A 17,081-nucleotide genomic window follows, 5' to 3' on the forward strand; every position below is an offset into this window, starting at 1 on the left:
TTTTTCAAACAAATTTGCTCAAGTTGTCCTTACGAAACGTTTTATATATTCGATCGCCCTTCAAATGACATCATTAAAATCGAATGTAATTTTTTGAGATACGTGTTAAATCTTATTAATTGATATGAGAATATTTCTTTATTTACGTAATATTTACAGTATCTCAGTATGAAACAAAGATAAGACATCTATCTAGCTAATAAACATATTGATAAATACGTGTTTTTAAAGGCTCTTTTACGTCAAAACGTAAATTACCGTTTCCTGTATAGATAGAACCATATTGATCTTTTTATACAGCTGAAAAAAGATAAAGTAAATTATACGAGTACTTACTAGTATTTCAAGGAACAGTAAATTATAAAAAATTGTGTAAGGATGAAAGTTTGGTTTGTTTGGATATTGTGTATGAAAACAAAATATATTTGAAATTTGTGAATAACTACCCAGTCCTCAATGTGACATTTGAGTCCACCAAGTAAAAGACCTATTTCGGCCCCTAAGAAAGTAACACACTTAATGAATCCTGCCTGTTATGACCCTCTGTCAAAGTGTGTGTGAATAATTTTTGTGTCTATCCAGATCAAAGTTATATTAGTTACTGTCTTTGCTCTCGAATGATGTGTGTAATTGTTTCTCTAAATCAAAAATCTAAATCAACTCATATGTCTCCGGATGATTATATTAATAGTGATTTCGTGATTTAGCACATAGTACGATGTAATGATCATAAAGAACTAAATATATGAATTTATACTATACGAGATATAGATTTAGACATGTTCTTTGCTTACTTACAACTAAAAAAGTAACTTTCCAATCTTATTCTGACATAAGACATTAGTACCTAAAAACTTAGATAATGTTGGCTTCCAATATGGTTACATTGATCTCGTTGTATTCATAGAAATATAAATTGTTTGATTTTAATAAACCTGCCAATTGCTGTCAATGCACACAATATATGAATCTCTGATAGTTTCGGTAACTTACGCAGTAAGATGTGATTAATTTGTGTTTATGAAATAGTTACACTGAGCGTTAAAGCGCAATTGGGTAGACTACGGATTTTAAATATTATTTCCAAAATTAATGTTCTATGTTGTAAGATCCATACCGCGTAGGTCGATGCTATTTCTGAATTAATTTTTAACATTATTGAAGCTGTGGTTGATTTTTATGTTGTTCGTTTTGTTTTTAACAAGTTATGCACTAATTTGGCAAAGTCTATACTCTTTTTAAATAGCATGGTTCATTCGGATGTATGTAATGAAATAAAACCACCAGATTTGTTGTTAGTGGAGCATCCTATGACACAGAGCTTATCTTTCCCAATTATCACAAGTGGTATACAATCAAAGTGGCAATTTGAACAATGCACATTATATCTTTTTATATAACTGTTAAAATAGATAGCCAGCATAGAAAATAATTTGTGGCTTTTCATATAATAATTATATCGTTTATAAACATCTCGTGTCCTTGAAAAATGTTTAATAAACAGAAGTTGATGTACACATAATGTTATATTCTTTTAAATCATAAAAAGGTTCAAAGTGTGATGCAGTCATTATTTTTGCTGATTTTGATATTGTCACCATTGTCACATCTTATCTAATTATCATGTTGTTATTTTTGTTTTTCAGTGGCCAATGCTACTCTGATTATGTTGCTCTTCTTCAGTGTAGTTTACTCTACTGTAGTATTTATTATGTCATATTATTTCAGTTATTTGCTGTTGTTTTTTAGATATTGTTAACAGTTGTCCCTGCTTCACTGTAAATGATGCTACTGTTCCTTGTCTTCCTTATGATGTTGACTAGCGACTGAGGTTGTACACTTCCGGGATTTCCTACAATATATATTTAAGTACATATATATCAATTAAACTTTGTTATATACGTTTATCACATACCCGTGCCGATTTTGCGACTCCGTAAAAATGGTATTGCACGGCCGTGCATATATTTTGACGTGACGTCATTTGCGTTATATAAACATAGCGTTAAGACGCGCTAAATGTTAGCGTTATACTATAGGCGCGTCAATGAAAAATGGTTCTTTTTCACTTCAAACGGTCTTTATTTTTGGTATGTGATAAATAGAATATTAAATTCGTGTAAGTTCATTACTGAATTTATTGAACTCGTTGAATAAAATAATATTATGCTCGCCAGAGGCTCGCATAATATAATTTTATTCAACTCGTTCAATAAATTCAGTATTAAACTTACACTCATTCAATATCCCCTATATATGTATTTTAACTACCTATTCAGCAAATAAGCTTGATGTATATTTAACTTTTCAGAAAACTCGGACGTGATGTCTGCAAATCTCTTATTTTTCATTAACGATTTTGATGAGACAAAGCTACCCTGCATTCAAATGGTTGATATAAAATATAAGTATTGCTTCATAACATGTAAACAAAGAAACAGAATCGAAATGGACTTATAAATAAGCTTGCAATCTGTCTGATTGTATGGTATCAGCAGACAGTTACGCTGAACAAACTTATGATAAGTAAAACAAAGTGAGACTTTTTCATTGACAGAATTTTATAATTCATATTTATACTGAATGCATATTTCACGGATTAAACTTAACATTACATTTACCAATTTGAGAAAATTACCTTTTAATAACTAGAAGACCAACCACGAGACATACGAGTAAACACACTGAGCCTACAACCGCTCCTATGATAACATACAAGTTACCAGTGTCAGAACTTCCTGTAAAAAATAGAGAAAAAAGACGAAAATAGGAAAAGAGGTCAAAGTTTCTTAACAATTGACCAGTATTGATTAACACATTACATGTAGTCAGTTTCTAATGATGATCTCTTACTATGATAATGATATTATGTAAATATGATGGCTGATTTGTGTCATGTTGTATTTTCCCTTCCCCGAGCTGCCAGACAAAAATACGGCAAAGTGACCAATTTATCGTACATTTGTTTCACAAGGCGAAAAGGCGAAAACATGATATCGCCACTAAGCACTTATCGTCCGGCGCCTTCGGAGCGAAAATAGGACATGGTACTAATCAGCCACCATATTTAAAAGAATGAACATCGAAATACCAGGTTATCTGATATGTTATTTCTTTATTGTATCAAAGTCAACAAAAACACTTTCCCAGTCGTCACAATATCAAAACCCCCAAAAAATGTAAGCAACATCCATGTAGCCAGTCAACAGTCAGTACGGAAACTGGAGTGCAGGTAACTAATACCTGCATTCCAGTGAACGCATTATAGACTTATGGGTATACGATTTAACTCTGACATATTTTCAATAGAAATGTCCCCAAACTATGATACAATTAAATTTATTATCATTTTGTGATGATTTTTGTGATATGTCATATTTAACATCCTTGAAAACAAAATTACATAGAGAACATATGCTTGTTTTGCGTGAATCTGCTTTAGTCATCGTGCCTTACCAGTACATGTATAAGATCCAGGAACGTTTTCGCAGTGGGTAGAACCATTGCATGGAGTCATTGCGCACTCGTCAATATCTTCTTCACAGTTATCTCCCGTCCATCCTTTTGCGCATGTGCAGTTGTAACTCCCTAGTGTATTCGTGCAATTTGATGAATGTTTACAAGGATTTGTCAAACATTCGTCCACATCAATATTACAGTTAACTCCCTTCCAAGCAGAAAGGCAGTGACAATCAAACGAACCCGGTGTGTTAATGCATGTCGCAGTTTTTGGACATGGATGTCTTCTGCACTCATCTTTGTCAATAGTACAATTTCTACCAAACCATCCAGGAGCACAACGGCATTGCTGACCACTTTCAGAGATAATACCTTAAAATTTTAAAGTCAACATAGAACTTGGTATCTAATATGCATGTATAATATGTATGCACAGTACGATCATTCTACTTTGTTATTCCCTGCGGTCTGGAGACCGCAGGGTATTGGTACGCGTTTAACTTTTGAGGCATGGAGGAGCACGTGACCTGTATTCGGTACTTGGAGGAGCATGTGATCTGTAAACCGTACATGATTGGTTAATTGACCTTTTCGAAAACCTAGCTAAATACCGTTTGCCGGTACTTTACGGATTTACCTGTAGGGAATTAGTCCGAATTACCTAATTAAGAACAAAAAAAACTATTACGTGATATTTCTAATTTCCTATAATTATTTTACCGTTTAAGGTGTAAAAGCTTGAATGATGTGTTTAAAAAATTATCAATGTTTCTTTAATATCTATCTCAAATTTACAAACAATAAATTGTTTATACTGAAAATCTACAAAATTAATATATTCGTAGTGGCATCTGCCATAATAAATAGAGATATTTTCTGCGTAAACTTGTGTGTTTACTTTATTTATTTTTTGCTCGGAATTATTCATAAAATGATAGGCCTATTTAATCATTTTCTTAAAAAGAAATAATTGTCTTATGTTCGACCTTCTCCGGTCTTCAACTGTCACCAGTTTCCAAAGACCTTCTTCTATATTGATCGTTTATCCAATCTGATACAAACGTTTATTTATCTATGGTGGCATATTTTTGCCACCAGATAACGTGATACCTAACTAGTTAATTAAGAGGTTAACTAGTTACGTAACTAGTTAACCTGATAACTAACTAGTTTATAAGAGGTTAACTAGTTACGTAACTAGTTAACCTGCTACCTAACTAGTTAATTAAGAGGTTAACTAGTTACGTAACTAGTTAACCTGATAACTAACTAGTTAATTAAGAGGTTAACTAGTTACGTAACTAGTTAACCTCTTAATTAACTAGTTAGTTATATGGTTATCTGGTGGCAGAAATATGCCACCATATATTTATCCCCCCAAATAATGTTGAAAATAGTTAAATGAAATATCTTTACATCATTAAAAAGTTCACCGCAGGAAACCATTTTACTTGTCATGTTAATGAATGAATGCTTAAATAGCTCATAGTATTGCTCTTATGTACGCCGCTTACTTCGGAAAAGAAGAATAAGGTATCTCCATTTCATTAATATAATATAGCATGTTATGAATTGTAGAGAAAAGTTCTTTTATTGCCTTCAAGAAGTCTAACTGTTAGTGTTAGGAAGTAGATATTTAAGAAAGTATTTGAGCTTACTAGTATTATGCATCACACACACTTCGTTTGGTCGGCACATAGAACTAAAATGAAGATGATAATTTCGAATTACTATTAAGGTTTTTTTCCCTTTATTTATGTCTTTTCTAAAATACCTTGATCATATTTTCATCTTGATTGAAAGTAAAAGATGATATTGTTTAGAAAATTAAGATTTTCTCATTTAGAAACGTCATTTAAACATATTAATGTCATTTTTACGTTTAATGGTAATATATTTTATATTTATGGGTTCAAGACATTACTCATTCAGACAATGATCCTGACACCATGGCCCGAACCATCCCTTGCCACATTCACGTAGAGTGGTTTTATTGTCCTTTATTGAGCAATGATCATTTTCGCCTAGCCAACCTTTGAAACAAACACATCTGTAATAAAGTAATCAATAAACTTGAATTGGATATCACCCACAAGATTAATTTTACAATAAGTTTCGTCGGACAACTAAACTTTTATAACATTACTCTAAAATAAGCAAATAAAGAAGAATTGAAACTGCATTCATTTGTAATTTGACGTTGACTGTTTTGTGAAAATATGTTCCATTATTATGATATCAATATTTCCTTAAGTCTGTAAAGGATAATATCATAACATTATCTGTCATATGTTGCGGTTCGGACCGGAATATCCGTCCCGAGGGGACCCGCCCATTGGGCGGTAACGAGGCTTGCTTGATTGGTGATTTATATTAAATTTATGTGTAAGTATGTGCGTGCATGCGTGTGTGTGCGTTTTTTTTTCTTTTTCTCACTTCCACTGACAAATCAATTACTTGTAACTATCCGGAAAATATGTAGTATAAAAGTTAGACTTTGTGGGAAGGGCTGTTGCTAATGTTGTAATAACTTGTAGCCCAACCCATTTGCACTATACTTATATTTACATTTGTTTCTTTGTTTGTGTGTTATTCATATCTGACATGTATTATATAGTTGCAATAAAATATTATTAAACTAACGAGGCTTGCCGAGTTACCGCCCAAGGGCGGGTTCCCGAGGGACGGATTTTCCGAATCGAACCGCAAACATATGTCAGATATTTTTTCTTGCATATTCTGTCATATTATTTCATATTTAAAATGGTTTACCTCAATATGATATATGTTCATGGATATTAAAGTCATTTCATCCATAACTATTTTCTTACAAAAGCGTATGAACTTACAACTTAAACAACAATGGCGAAATGACGTCATCCTAAGCACATATTTCCCTTTTAAAACAACGTCATTTTAACGCGGTTCATTCATAAAGTGCATGGGTAAAACTCACGGAAACGCCAGTCTCATATGCAACACATTGTTTGTCCCTCATGGTTTCTTGCATAGCAGACTGGCGTTTCCATTAGTTTTACCCATGCCGGAAATTTCATCTGGCATGGGGGGTGCCAGATGAGTCGCATGCCAAACAACACCGTCATTTTAGCACACTTTATGAATAAATAGCGTTAAAATGACGACGTTTTAGAAGGGAAATATGTGCTTAGGATGACGTCATTTCGCCGTTGTTATTTAACATGAAGTAATATGGCAGAAAAAATGCGAGAAAAAATATCTGACATATGCTTGCGATTCGGATTGGAATATCCGTCCCGTAATTTCTTGCATAGCAGACTGGCGTTTCCATGAGTTTTACCCATGCCGGAAATTTCATCTGGCATGGGGGTGCCAGATGAGTCGCCTGCCAAACAACAACGTCATTTTAGCGCACTTTATAAATGAACCGCGTTGAAATGACGTCGTTTTAGAAGGGAAATATGTGCTTAGGATGACGTCATTACGCCGTTGTTATTTAATATGAAGTAATATGGCAGAATATGCAAGACAAAATATCTGACATATGTTTGTGGTTCGGATCGGAATATCCGTCCCTCGGGAACCCGCCCATGGGCGGTAACTCGGCAAGCCTCGTTACCGCCCAACGAGCGGGTCCCCTCGGGACAGATATTCCGGTCCGAACCGCAACATATGACAGATATTATTTTTCTTGTATATCAGACTGGTGTTTCCGTTAGTTGTACAAATGCTGGAAATCTCATCTAGCATGGGGTGCCAGATGAGTCGCGTGCTATACAATGGCGTCATTTTAGCGTATTTTATGTATGAACCTCGTAAAAATGACTTTGATGTAAAAATGATCATTTCTGCGTATTTTAGAACGACGTCATGGATTCGTACGCTATTTTAAGAAGATAGATACCAATGAAATGGCATTAATTTCCATGAAAAAATGATATTTTGAGATAAGGAATTTTAAATATGATGAATATGGTAGAATATGCGAGAAAAAAAATATGCAAGCCTCGTTAACGCCCAATGGGTGCGTCCCCTCGGGACGGATATTCCTATCCGAACCGCAACATATGACCGATTTTAATATTATTCTTTTTAAACGACTAAATGAGTTTCACAAGTTTAGAAGGTTGATTATGTCAGGTTAAAGAAAACGAGTTATCTACTTGTAGCCTCCAATAGAGTTCTGACAATTTCCACGGCGAAAACATGGGTTTCCAAATTTGCATTCATCAAGATCTTCATCACAAGTCGATCCCTAAAATGAAAAGCTGTACATGTGCATTTACATACAATTTCTTATGTACTGTATATATATATAATTAATTGTACTGCATCAATGTTTTAATTTGAGTGCAAGTTTATTAGCTTATTGGTTCGATTTTGCTAGTGAGAATCGCTTTTGCAAGGAAGGGTTAAGAAAAACAGCATGACATCAACTAAATCGAAGTATGTTTCATTGCACGTATCTTCGTACAAATAATCGTGGCTAACAGTAAACACAGTTTTGACATACAAAACTGTTTTTAATATTACAAAAATTAATTTTCTCAAAAATCAATTTTGAATTGCTTGTCTTCAGAGTAGGTATCATGTACGGGTTTTAATTGCTAAACAATGTTAATCATACATGGTAGCGTATTAATGATTTATTCCATAATAATATTAAGTAGTAAACATTAAGAGTAGCTGTGCAACAATTTTGTTAATGATTTCACGTTAATTTGGATTTTACAAACGTTACTTTTACAAAATAATTTACGAGACTCTTAAAAACAATGCGTTTTACATTATTTTTTTCAATGATATCAATGTTATAATACTTCAGATATCTAGAGCAGTTATTTGTCTTGCTTATATTCTGTCATTCATGTAAACCATTCAACAATTTCTCGTCAAACAGAATTTTTCAACATTTACCAGCCTATCATTTACTGTCACCTTCTTTCACCTTCTCTGCTTGATTTGTTACATTATTTCATGTTGTTAATGGACGTTGGTATAATTGGAATGGTATTCTTCCACAAAAAAGAAGGTATCCATGTTTTTAAAATTAGTAAATTACGCATCTGAAATGTTTTTTTCACTTGCAGATGGCTTCTAAAAATCACAATTTTGATACTGTAATTGATATTTAGACGTTTTGACTGTTACAGAGTTCAATGGACACTTACTTTCATGGACGAATACATTTAAACTTATATTGTAATCACAGAAATTAAGTAAACATGAAAACAGGCGTGTCCCGTATCTGGCTGAACTGCCCCGAAAATAGTAAATTTAATTGTGGATTATTCATTCGAGTAATAGGAAATTTTGATTCCAAGTTAACCGGTGTAAACGCAATAATATTAGAGTATATTGTATTAATTGTAAGAAAGCAGATATTGTGACAACTATTTAGTATTTGTCCTTAAATGAATACATTCTGAAAACTTTATAACATTTTCATAGATGTTTTAGTTAAATGGGATATGACTATTCATTCACTTTATATAAAATATTTTACTTTATCTAGATTACTTAACCCTTTCCCTCAAGAGCATATTGTGAAAAATGGCCGTTTTCACTGAAAAGCCTCCTGTTACAAGTTCAAACTGCTATGAAACAATGAAATATGCTTCAATTCTAATCAAACTTGGCACAAATGTTGACTGGACCATTGCCTTTGTAACGACATGCTCAGTCTTAAATTTCCTGTTACCATGGCAACGAGGGGACATCTCAAAATTGCCAAAAATCACTATTTTGCCTCGATTTTTTCCATCAAAATTTCATTCAAAGTGCTGCAACTTCTCAAGGGATTGAGATAGAGTCAAAGGCTTTTCAGCGTTGGTTACACGTTACCTTATGATCGACCTGGGTCATTTTTAGCCTCTCACAAGTCCAAAATTTTCTTGGCGATGAGGGGGACTCCGCCCCCTTCAAACCCCCAAACAGAAGGGGGCACATCCCTGGCAACCCCCTGATGTATCTTTTGGATAGGGGCGGCGCCGAAAAAGTGCTCACTTTTTTAGCAACATTTCTTAAACGAAAACATGTGTTTGGGGCCCAAATAGGACATTTTTTCACTATTTCAGGCCTAAAAAGGGGGGGGGGGGGTCGAAAGTGCGTTGTTTCGCGTATATATGAGGTAAAGGGTTAATATCTGTTTTAAACAAACATACTGTACAGCATTTTGCAGTTTAACTGTAAGATAATAGTAATAAGATTGATGTGTCCCGTAAATGACTAAAGTGAAAAAAAATTATAATTTTATGATTTTCTCAATACAAATGATAATTCTATTAGAAAAAAATATTTGTTTTGATTTGTACTATTGTTATCCTTTACACTAGCTTGGATTTATATGCTTAACTGGCAATTTTGTTGAACTTCTAAGACCACATATACGATCTTTTACTCAATTTTTGACTATTTTCAGTTTAATTGTTTAAATGTTGTTAATATGGCTCAATCTTGCCAAAAGAATAACCGCTCCATTTCATAAATAAATATGTTAATCTTAAATCATTATAAATATATAATTCAAAGTTCTGTCAATCCATAGCATCTGGAGACTGGGTCACTTACTGGACAATTGTAAAATCATTTACGAGTCCTTAATAAATTGTCAATATATGAGATGACGTAAATTATTTTACATTCGACAGTTGAATAATAAATAAGTAGGCAATATCAAGAATTTGTCAGTAATTTTCACATTTTCTTACCCGTCTGTGGATTTTGTAAGGTTATTGAAAATGAGATTTAAGCATATTCGGTATGAAATGCATTTCCATGAGTTGTTTTAAAAAAGATGTTTTTTTGTCAGTTCAATGATTGATTCCCATTCCCAGATGTTCATATATAAAAGGTGATGGAAAGTTTATTCTATAAGAGACAAAATAGAATCGCCATACCATGGACCATTGTCTCGAAAATGACGAAATTTATTTTCTTGCTCTATCTAGAAAATCTATCATAGGGAAAATCTTGGACATCTGTACTGGTAATGTTTTATATTTAAGATGTCGAGATTTTAGAATGGAGTATATTGCATTAATTGTAAGAGAGCAGATCGTCATCTTGGCGCAAAAATACAGTAACTGGCATTTTAAAAATTTTACAGAAGACACAAAAAACTAATTTGTTCATTTTGAGAAAACACTTTGAATAACAGACAATAATGTGAAAATATCATTAATAAGTACCATTTAATTGGTTTTAAGGTTACAATTATTCATTATGTATAAAAAGTAATTAGACATTCTTCTACACTTACAAGACTTTTTGCACTGTTTTTTTAAATGCAAAAAGTGATGTAAGTGCACTTACAAGACTTTTTGCACTGTGTTTTTAAATGCAAAAAGTGATTTAAGTGCACTTACCATACTTTTTGCACTAACTTTTTAAAGTAACTACATTGCATAGACATGTAATGATGTTAATTATAAATAATTCAATTGTTACTTTGGTTTAATGTGCACCATTGTGAATTATGAACCACATTAAATACATTAAACATAAGAATGGAAGTTTAACACTGAAAATTTTAAAATTAATTTAAAATAGCTACAGTAAGTCCAAGGCAGAGTTGTTTTTTTTAATTTCAAAGTGAATGTTAATATTAATCACAACAAAATTACAAGAAAACTACAAATTCGGCTTGATTTAGTCTGCACATGAGCAATAATGAAAGAATGTAACATGCCTCATGCCCCCCTAGCACCGACTTGAGCAGTACTCAATTTTCAACACTTAAAAAGTGCTGCAACCAATGATCTTGAAGGACCAGAATAAACCTAACAACACTGAAGTGGAGTATGGGGCAACTTATTAAACCATGTTTTTGACTTTTGAAAGGGGTATTCAAAGGTCTATATATCAATGTCTTAATAATATCCAACCATCACAGGGATGTAAACTTTGAGATTTTGGATAAATACATAAGGAATCCTGATTTTTTCTATACATTTTGGTTTTATATACATTTTACACTTTTCTTCTCCAACATATCCCAGTGAGATCCTAAACATGACTTCACTGGAATCATGTTGAGAATCTTACAAGCCTTTTCACTTGGAACTTTATTCTGATGATACATTTAGGGTCAATGTTGCACTTTTATATTATCTCTCATGAACAGACTCAATAAAACCCAAGTCTTCAATTTTCATATATATTTTTTGTTTTCATTGCTTCTCCTTTTCAAAATTTGGATATATTCAATTAAATTTGTCTTATTTCCTAGCCTTATACACTATATTACTATCATGGTTTAATAGATTTGATTCTATACTAATCAAGTCATACTATATCAAGTGACAAAAAATTCAGAGTAATTTCTGTGACATAATATGTTTTTTTGTTGTTTTTTTTTGTTGTTTTTTGTTTGTTTGTTTTTTTATCTACAAATGTATGTGCAATTTGTACAATTGTTGAAAAATGTGATTTTCTGTTAATTAAGGGCTTTTACATGCATGACATAGGGAATGAACTGAGTCTTTCATATTTATTGATATGACTACATTCTTTATGTATGAATGTATGGGAGTTGTAGATTTACCACATCAGATGTAACATACTAGAAATTATGATTTTGACCAATATGTTATTGAAACAGATTACATGCCTTTGTCTGCCATGTTTTTATATAGAAATTAAATAGACAAAATAAACCCATGTTAGCAACTATTTCATTCCAAATGTAACACTAAGCCTTATAGTTGAGGAGGCTATAAACAGTGAAACTGCAGATACATTTTTATAATACAGTTGTCCTTATGTAATACAAAAAGAATGTACTTTAAGGCAAGTTTTATCTTTATTTCCATAATAAAACATGTAATTGAGTAAATAATTAAAAAAATACCTAGAGCTGTCATATTTATAAATGATATTAATGTATCGTTGATTTATATTTTTGATCAGTACACATTTTTAAAAATGGATAATTTTGATTTAATAATTGAATATCTAGAAATTGTGAAAATTCACCCAAAACATATGCACAGTGATGACAAAAAAGTGTTAGCAAAAATCATGCAATGGACATTTATTTTGAAACAGGACACATTTATTTATACTGGAAGCATTAAAACAATTATGAAAAAGAATTACAGACAAGTAGTTAATACTTAAAGCATGTAATTATCGATATATAGGTGTATCACCAATATTTTTTTCATCTTCTATTTGCTTTGCACCAAATCAATGACATCTCTCATATTACTTGAATCATTTTTGAAATATCACTAAAATGTGAATACTGAAAAATACTAAAAAATTCCTAGTTATATTAGTTGTTGTCATTTGTGACATGCAGAGATTAAAAAATATTGACAAAAAGAAAGATAAAATAAATAGAAATAAAATTTAAAAAAAAAAACGAAAAAAAAAACCATTTTCTTTAAATGTTTGCTTCCAAATGTAGAATTATATATAAAATTTGTATTTTAGGAATAATTTTGATATTTAATAAAATGCAATAGTGAAATATTTTAATGCAGTAACAATTTTGTAAATAATTGTAAGTGGACTTACTGTAGTTTTTCGCAAACAAATTCTGAAGCTGCACTTACGTTTTTTACTTTAATGCCAAAAAAGTCATTTTTTATCAAAATTCAGCTTCTACACTTCAGAGACTGGTGAAACTTGTATTTCTTACCAAATAATGACAAAAAAGTGATTTTCTCAAAAAAAAAAGTCAGTTACATGACTTTTTGCTCCAAGGTAGCGGGATATGGCGAGAACTACTTAGTATTTGTCTTTAGATGAATACATTCTGAAAACTTTATAACATTTTTTCATAGATGTTTTAGAATTTATATATACAAGAAAGTTCATTTTTCAAGTTAATAAATAAAAACTGTGTAAATAAACGGGCCTTAAACGTCGTTTTGATTAAAAAAATAATAATGTTTAAAATGTGGGCAAAATAAATGATTTATCTTTAAAAATAATAGCCTTAGTGCTGTCTTAAACCGATATAGTATGGAACATCTACTCACTTTAAATCCGCGTTGGCACATACAAAACATGTCTCCATTGCTTCTGTTTTCACACTTAGCATTATTTAAACACGTTAGATTTCCGCAGTAGGTGACGTTAACATATGTTGTTGACATTGGTATGGTAACGTTTGAAGTTGTTAACTAGATTTTAAAACAATAAGCCATTAAAATACTGTTAATAAAAAGATCGATCACGTTAGTTATATCCTAAATAGATTCGTTGATGAAATGTTTACAAGACTTCTTCCTTTATAAATCTGCAAATTTTATGTCGTTTATATAGAAAGACATAAAGACATATGTATGTTATTATTCATAAACTTCATAAAATTTAATTTTGTCCGACTTCACCACTTTCGCCCTTGTTTACACTAAATTAAAATGTGCTTGCTACATTTTCGGGTTAACAGCGACAGACGAACCGTTATATTTTATTTTTGATATAAGATAATTTCACAATTAAAAATAGGAGACAAATAAAACATTATGATATAAACAAATGAACATTCTTACAAGCATGTCTGTACGTAAAGGATAAAATTGTTCATAATTTATCTGATAAAACATTACGTGAAAAAGTTCAACAAAGAGTTTAAAAAAACAGCCATTTCTTTTTTAACTGTCTTATTCTAGAAATATCTAATGAATTTTGAAACATACTGCACTTTGATGGTTCATTTTAAGTTAGAATGCAAACATGTAAATCCCACTTGTTGTGAAGTTTATTCATTACGTTCAAAATACTTAATGCCGGATGAATCATAATAGATATTTAAGAAACGCTTTAAAAATTGAAAGTTTACCTTTAGAAATAAAACTGTTGTTGCAAATAATAAGATATTCATTGTATTTATACAACAGGTCCTTAATACTCACACATTAAGATCTATTTGTGTAAAATGTTAATAAATATATGAAATGTTGTACAAAATAAAAAGTTTTCCCTTTTATCAAATAAACACTCAAAGATTTTCATTTTTAACAAATACATGTACCAGGCCTTTTAATTTCGGAATAAGTGTAAAAACGTGCACATTAAGATGAATAAATTACCCTCTTAATGTAGATCTGTTTTTAACATCTCAGCATGTTACTGCGATAAGGTAGTGCTCATCTTACTTACTAATTGATAAATATATACACTTAAGATTGTATTTGTATGTGCTTTTCACTGAATTCTCACCATGATTTAACGTTTTTGTCTAAATAAAACCACGGGCATAGTTTTTTACCAAAACCGGAAAATTAAATTTTATTCTGTAAGAAGTAGAATATATTTATAACAAATTCGGTGATAAACAAAAATCGTTTTTTTTAAATGTCATATAATATGATATTATGTTTAATCAAGTCATGTTTTTTTCTTAAGTCAAGGAAATGATTGTTTTGCAATTTATTTAAAAACTTTATACAGTTAACCAGGGTCTTTCAAATATTTGCTATAAAAAATGATGCAATGATAATACCTCACTCAATTATTGTTTGCAAGTCAGTAATTAATAACATTTTTTATGTATTTTATGTGACTTCTTTTCTCAAAATCACATCAAGAACTAGCGCATTCATTCTAAAGAAAATCCCGAAAACAAAGAAAAAATATTTGTTGGTCGCATCGGTGAATAATAACAAACATTATTATATAATCTAAAAATAGCTGCAATCTCATTGGTCCAAATTGTAGTCATAAAATCATGTTCACTGGGTGTAGTATCATATTCACTGGCTAAATTGATTTTTCCAGTCTAAAAATAGATTTAGACATACACCATACACTGTTATTTACCCGTGTTAATTAAAAGATCATTGTTGCGTTTTGTTCTTTATGGCATATTTCTCGATTAAAATATCATCACTTTACTATTATACTCAAGATTTCAAGATTTCAAGATTTTATTTCAAAAGGCATAAACATTTTACATTGTCCGTCGCCATAAACAGAATGACGGTTACAAATAGTATATGAGAAAAGTATGTAACTGAATACAAATAATTTTTACATTAACATTCTTATATTGTAAAGAACACATATGCAATGTATTTCAATATATGTTTGTAAATAAAATTATTCTATGTATACCAATATCAGTATTTGAAAACAATCAATCATTCGTTCTATCACGTAATACATTTGCAAAGTAGATATATTTTGATACTCGTAATTACAGTTCCATGCTTAGAATTTTTCATTAAAGATATAAATTTTATCCTTAATTCCCTATAAAATGGACAAACAAGTTAAAAGTGATATTCTGTTTCAATTTCATTTAAATCAACTTGGATAGGACAATGTGGTGAAAGTATATATATCATGTACTATAAAATTTGAAACCAGGGGAAATAGATCATCCGAGCATATAGCATAGTCAATTAAACTATTACCGTTCGTTGACAAATATGTGAAACTTCCGGTCCCGGCATCATCGCCAACTCTCCCGTTTATAATATATAAATTACTGCTTTGAAATATTTCTAATAATCGATTTCCAGATGTATTTACAACAGGGTCCATTGAAAATCTACAAGGGATATTAACAAATCGATAATCATCACCGTCTCTATTTTTATCAGTTACAGAAATAAATTTATCATAGTGCGAACATTTTTGAATTAAATCATTCTTGCCGCCACATCTAGCGTTTACATCGCCAATCACGGCAATTTTTCCTAAAAGAGAGTATTTTCTCACGCCTCTTTCTGATAATAAAAAAAAGCCTTCTTCGTGCATGGTAAAATATATAGAATTACTGGGCGGGATATATATCACTATCTAAATTGAAAAAAAGATTTACACAGTTTAATCCATATAACACCATTATTGTCTATTTCAGCTACTGTAATACCACTTTTTAAATGACTTCTGTAAAATAAACATACACCCCCGTTACCTCTTTTTGAGTTTAAGCTTTCGGGTCGGGGAACTGAAATGCATTCATACCCATCTATTTCGTACACATTATTGATTTTTGCCAAGTTTCACAAAAGAAAACAATATCAAAATTTACAACAAAATTCAAAAAGTCTTCATCACTTGAACAGTTACCTAAACCTTCAATATTCCACGATACAATAGATAAGGCATACTTTTCTCGTCTGCCAAGAGAAAAAAAATGTACCGCCATTCTCGCGCATGCGCACATCACATACTTATAGGCTACTATAAACTTGAATTACTTTTACATGCGCAGCGTTCGAGTAGTCATTGTACGCCTAACACGTGCGTCTTTTTTCCCGCGCTTCAACGAGGCAAAATTTGTATATAAGGTTTTACTTTTTGTGAGGCTATCTTTTCCAAAAGTGCAATATGCCATCTGCCGGTGAATATCACATCATATTCATTAGCTAACTAGTCATTAATTGTATAATATCACGGACAAAAAGTTAAGCGGACATAAAACATCTGCTTTAATTAAATACAACAGGGCTCAGTTCATTGCAGAAGGTGATAGTATGTTATTTATTTGGTCTATGATTCGCCTGTGGCACAGAGCATAACAATTTCAAAAACATAAATTAACAGACTGAAAGGTCACCTAGCTTTCTATCCAGCGATTGGTTGGGAGACAACTCAATATATAAAATAATCATAAAGTAACACATGATTGTCAAAAAAGAAAAAAATCAAACCATTTCAAGCAGTTTTATTTTTACAAG

The 17,081-nt window shown here is 31.4% G+C and overlaps 1 protein-coding gene across 1 annotated transcript; it reads right to left on the minus strand.

Annotated features, from left to right (window-relative positions):
• Window positions 1–664: 664 nt before the first annotated feature.
• Window positions 665–14,522, minus strand: LOC132755489 (neurogenic locus notch homolog protein 1-like). Its single transcript, XM_060746371.1, has 8 exons — window positions 14,234–14,522; window positions 13,428–13,571; window positions 7,602–7,693; window positions 5,384–5,509; window positions 5,118–5,161; window positions 3,457–3,831; window positions 2,639–2,738; window positions 665–1,852 (listed from the first exon to the last, which is right to left on the minus strand). The coding sequence occupies exons 1-8, from the start codon at window positions 14,273–14,275 to the stop codon at window positions 1,789–1,791; spliced, it is 987 nt and encodes a 328-aa protein (XP_060602354.1). The 5' UTR covers window positions 14,276–14,522; the 3' UTR covers window positions 665–1,788.
• Between the last annotated feature and the right edge of the window lie 2,559 nt (window positions 14,523–17,081).

Source organism: Ruditapes philippinarum, unplaced genomic scaffold (assembly GCF_026571515.1).
Source record: "Ruditapes philippinarum isolate M1 unplaced genomic scaffold, ASM2657151v2 ctg219_1_1_1_1, whole genome shotgun sequence".
In the NCBI taxonomy this organism is placed as follows: domain Eukaryota; kingdom Metazoa; phylum Mollusca; class Bivalvia; order Venerida; family Veneridae; genus Ruditapes; species Ruditapes philippinarum.

Bases quoted from the DNA above. Each gene is read 5' to 3' on its own strand.
- LOC132755489 (XM_060746371.1), bottom strand. From the start codon at position 14,275: ATGAATATCTTATTATTTGCAACAACAGTTTTATTTCTAAAG. The intron at 13,572-14,233 runs GTAAACTTTCAA...TTTAAAATCTAG, and splicing joins CAACAGTTTTATTTCTAAAG to TTAACAACTTCAAACGTTAC. The intron at 5,510-7,601 runs GTAGATAACTCG...ACTTTATTACAG, and splicing joins AACTCTATTGGAGGCTACAA to ATGTGTTTGTTTCAAAGGTT.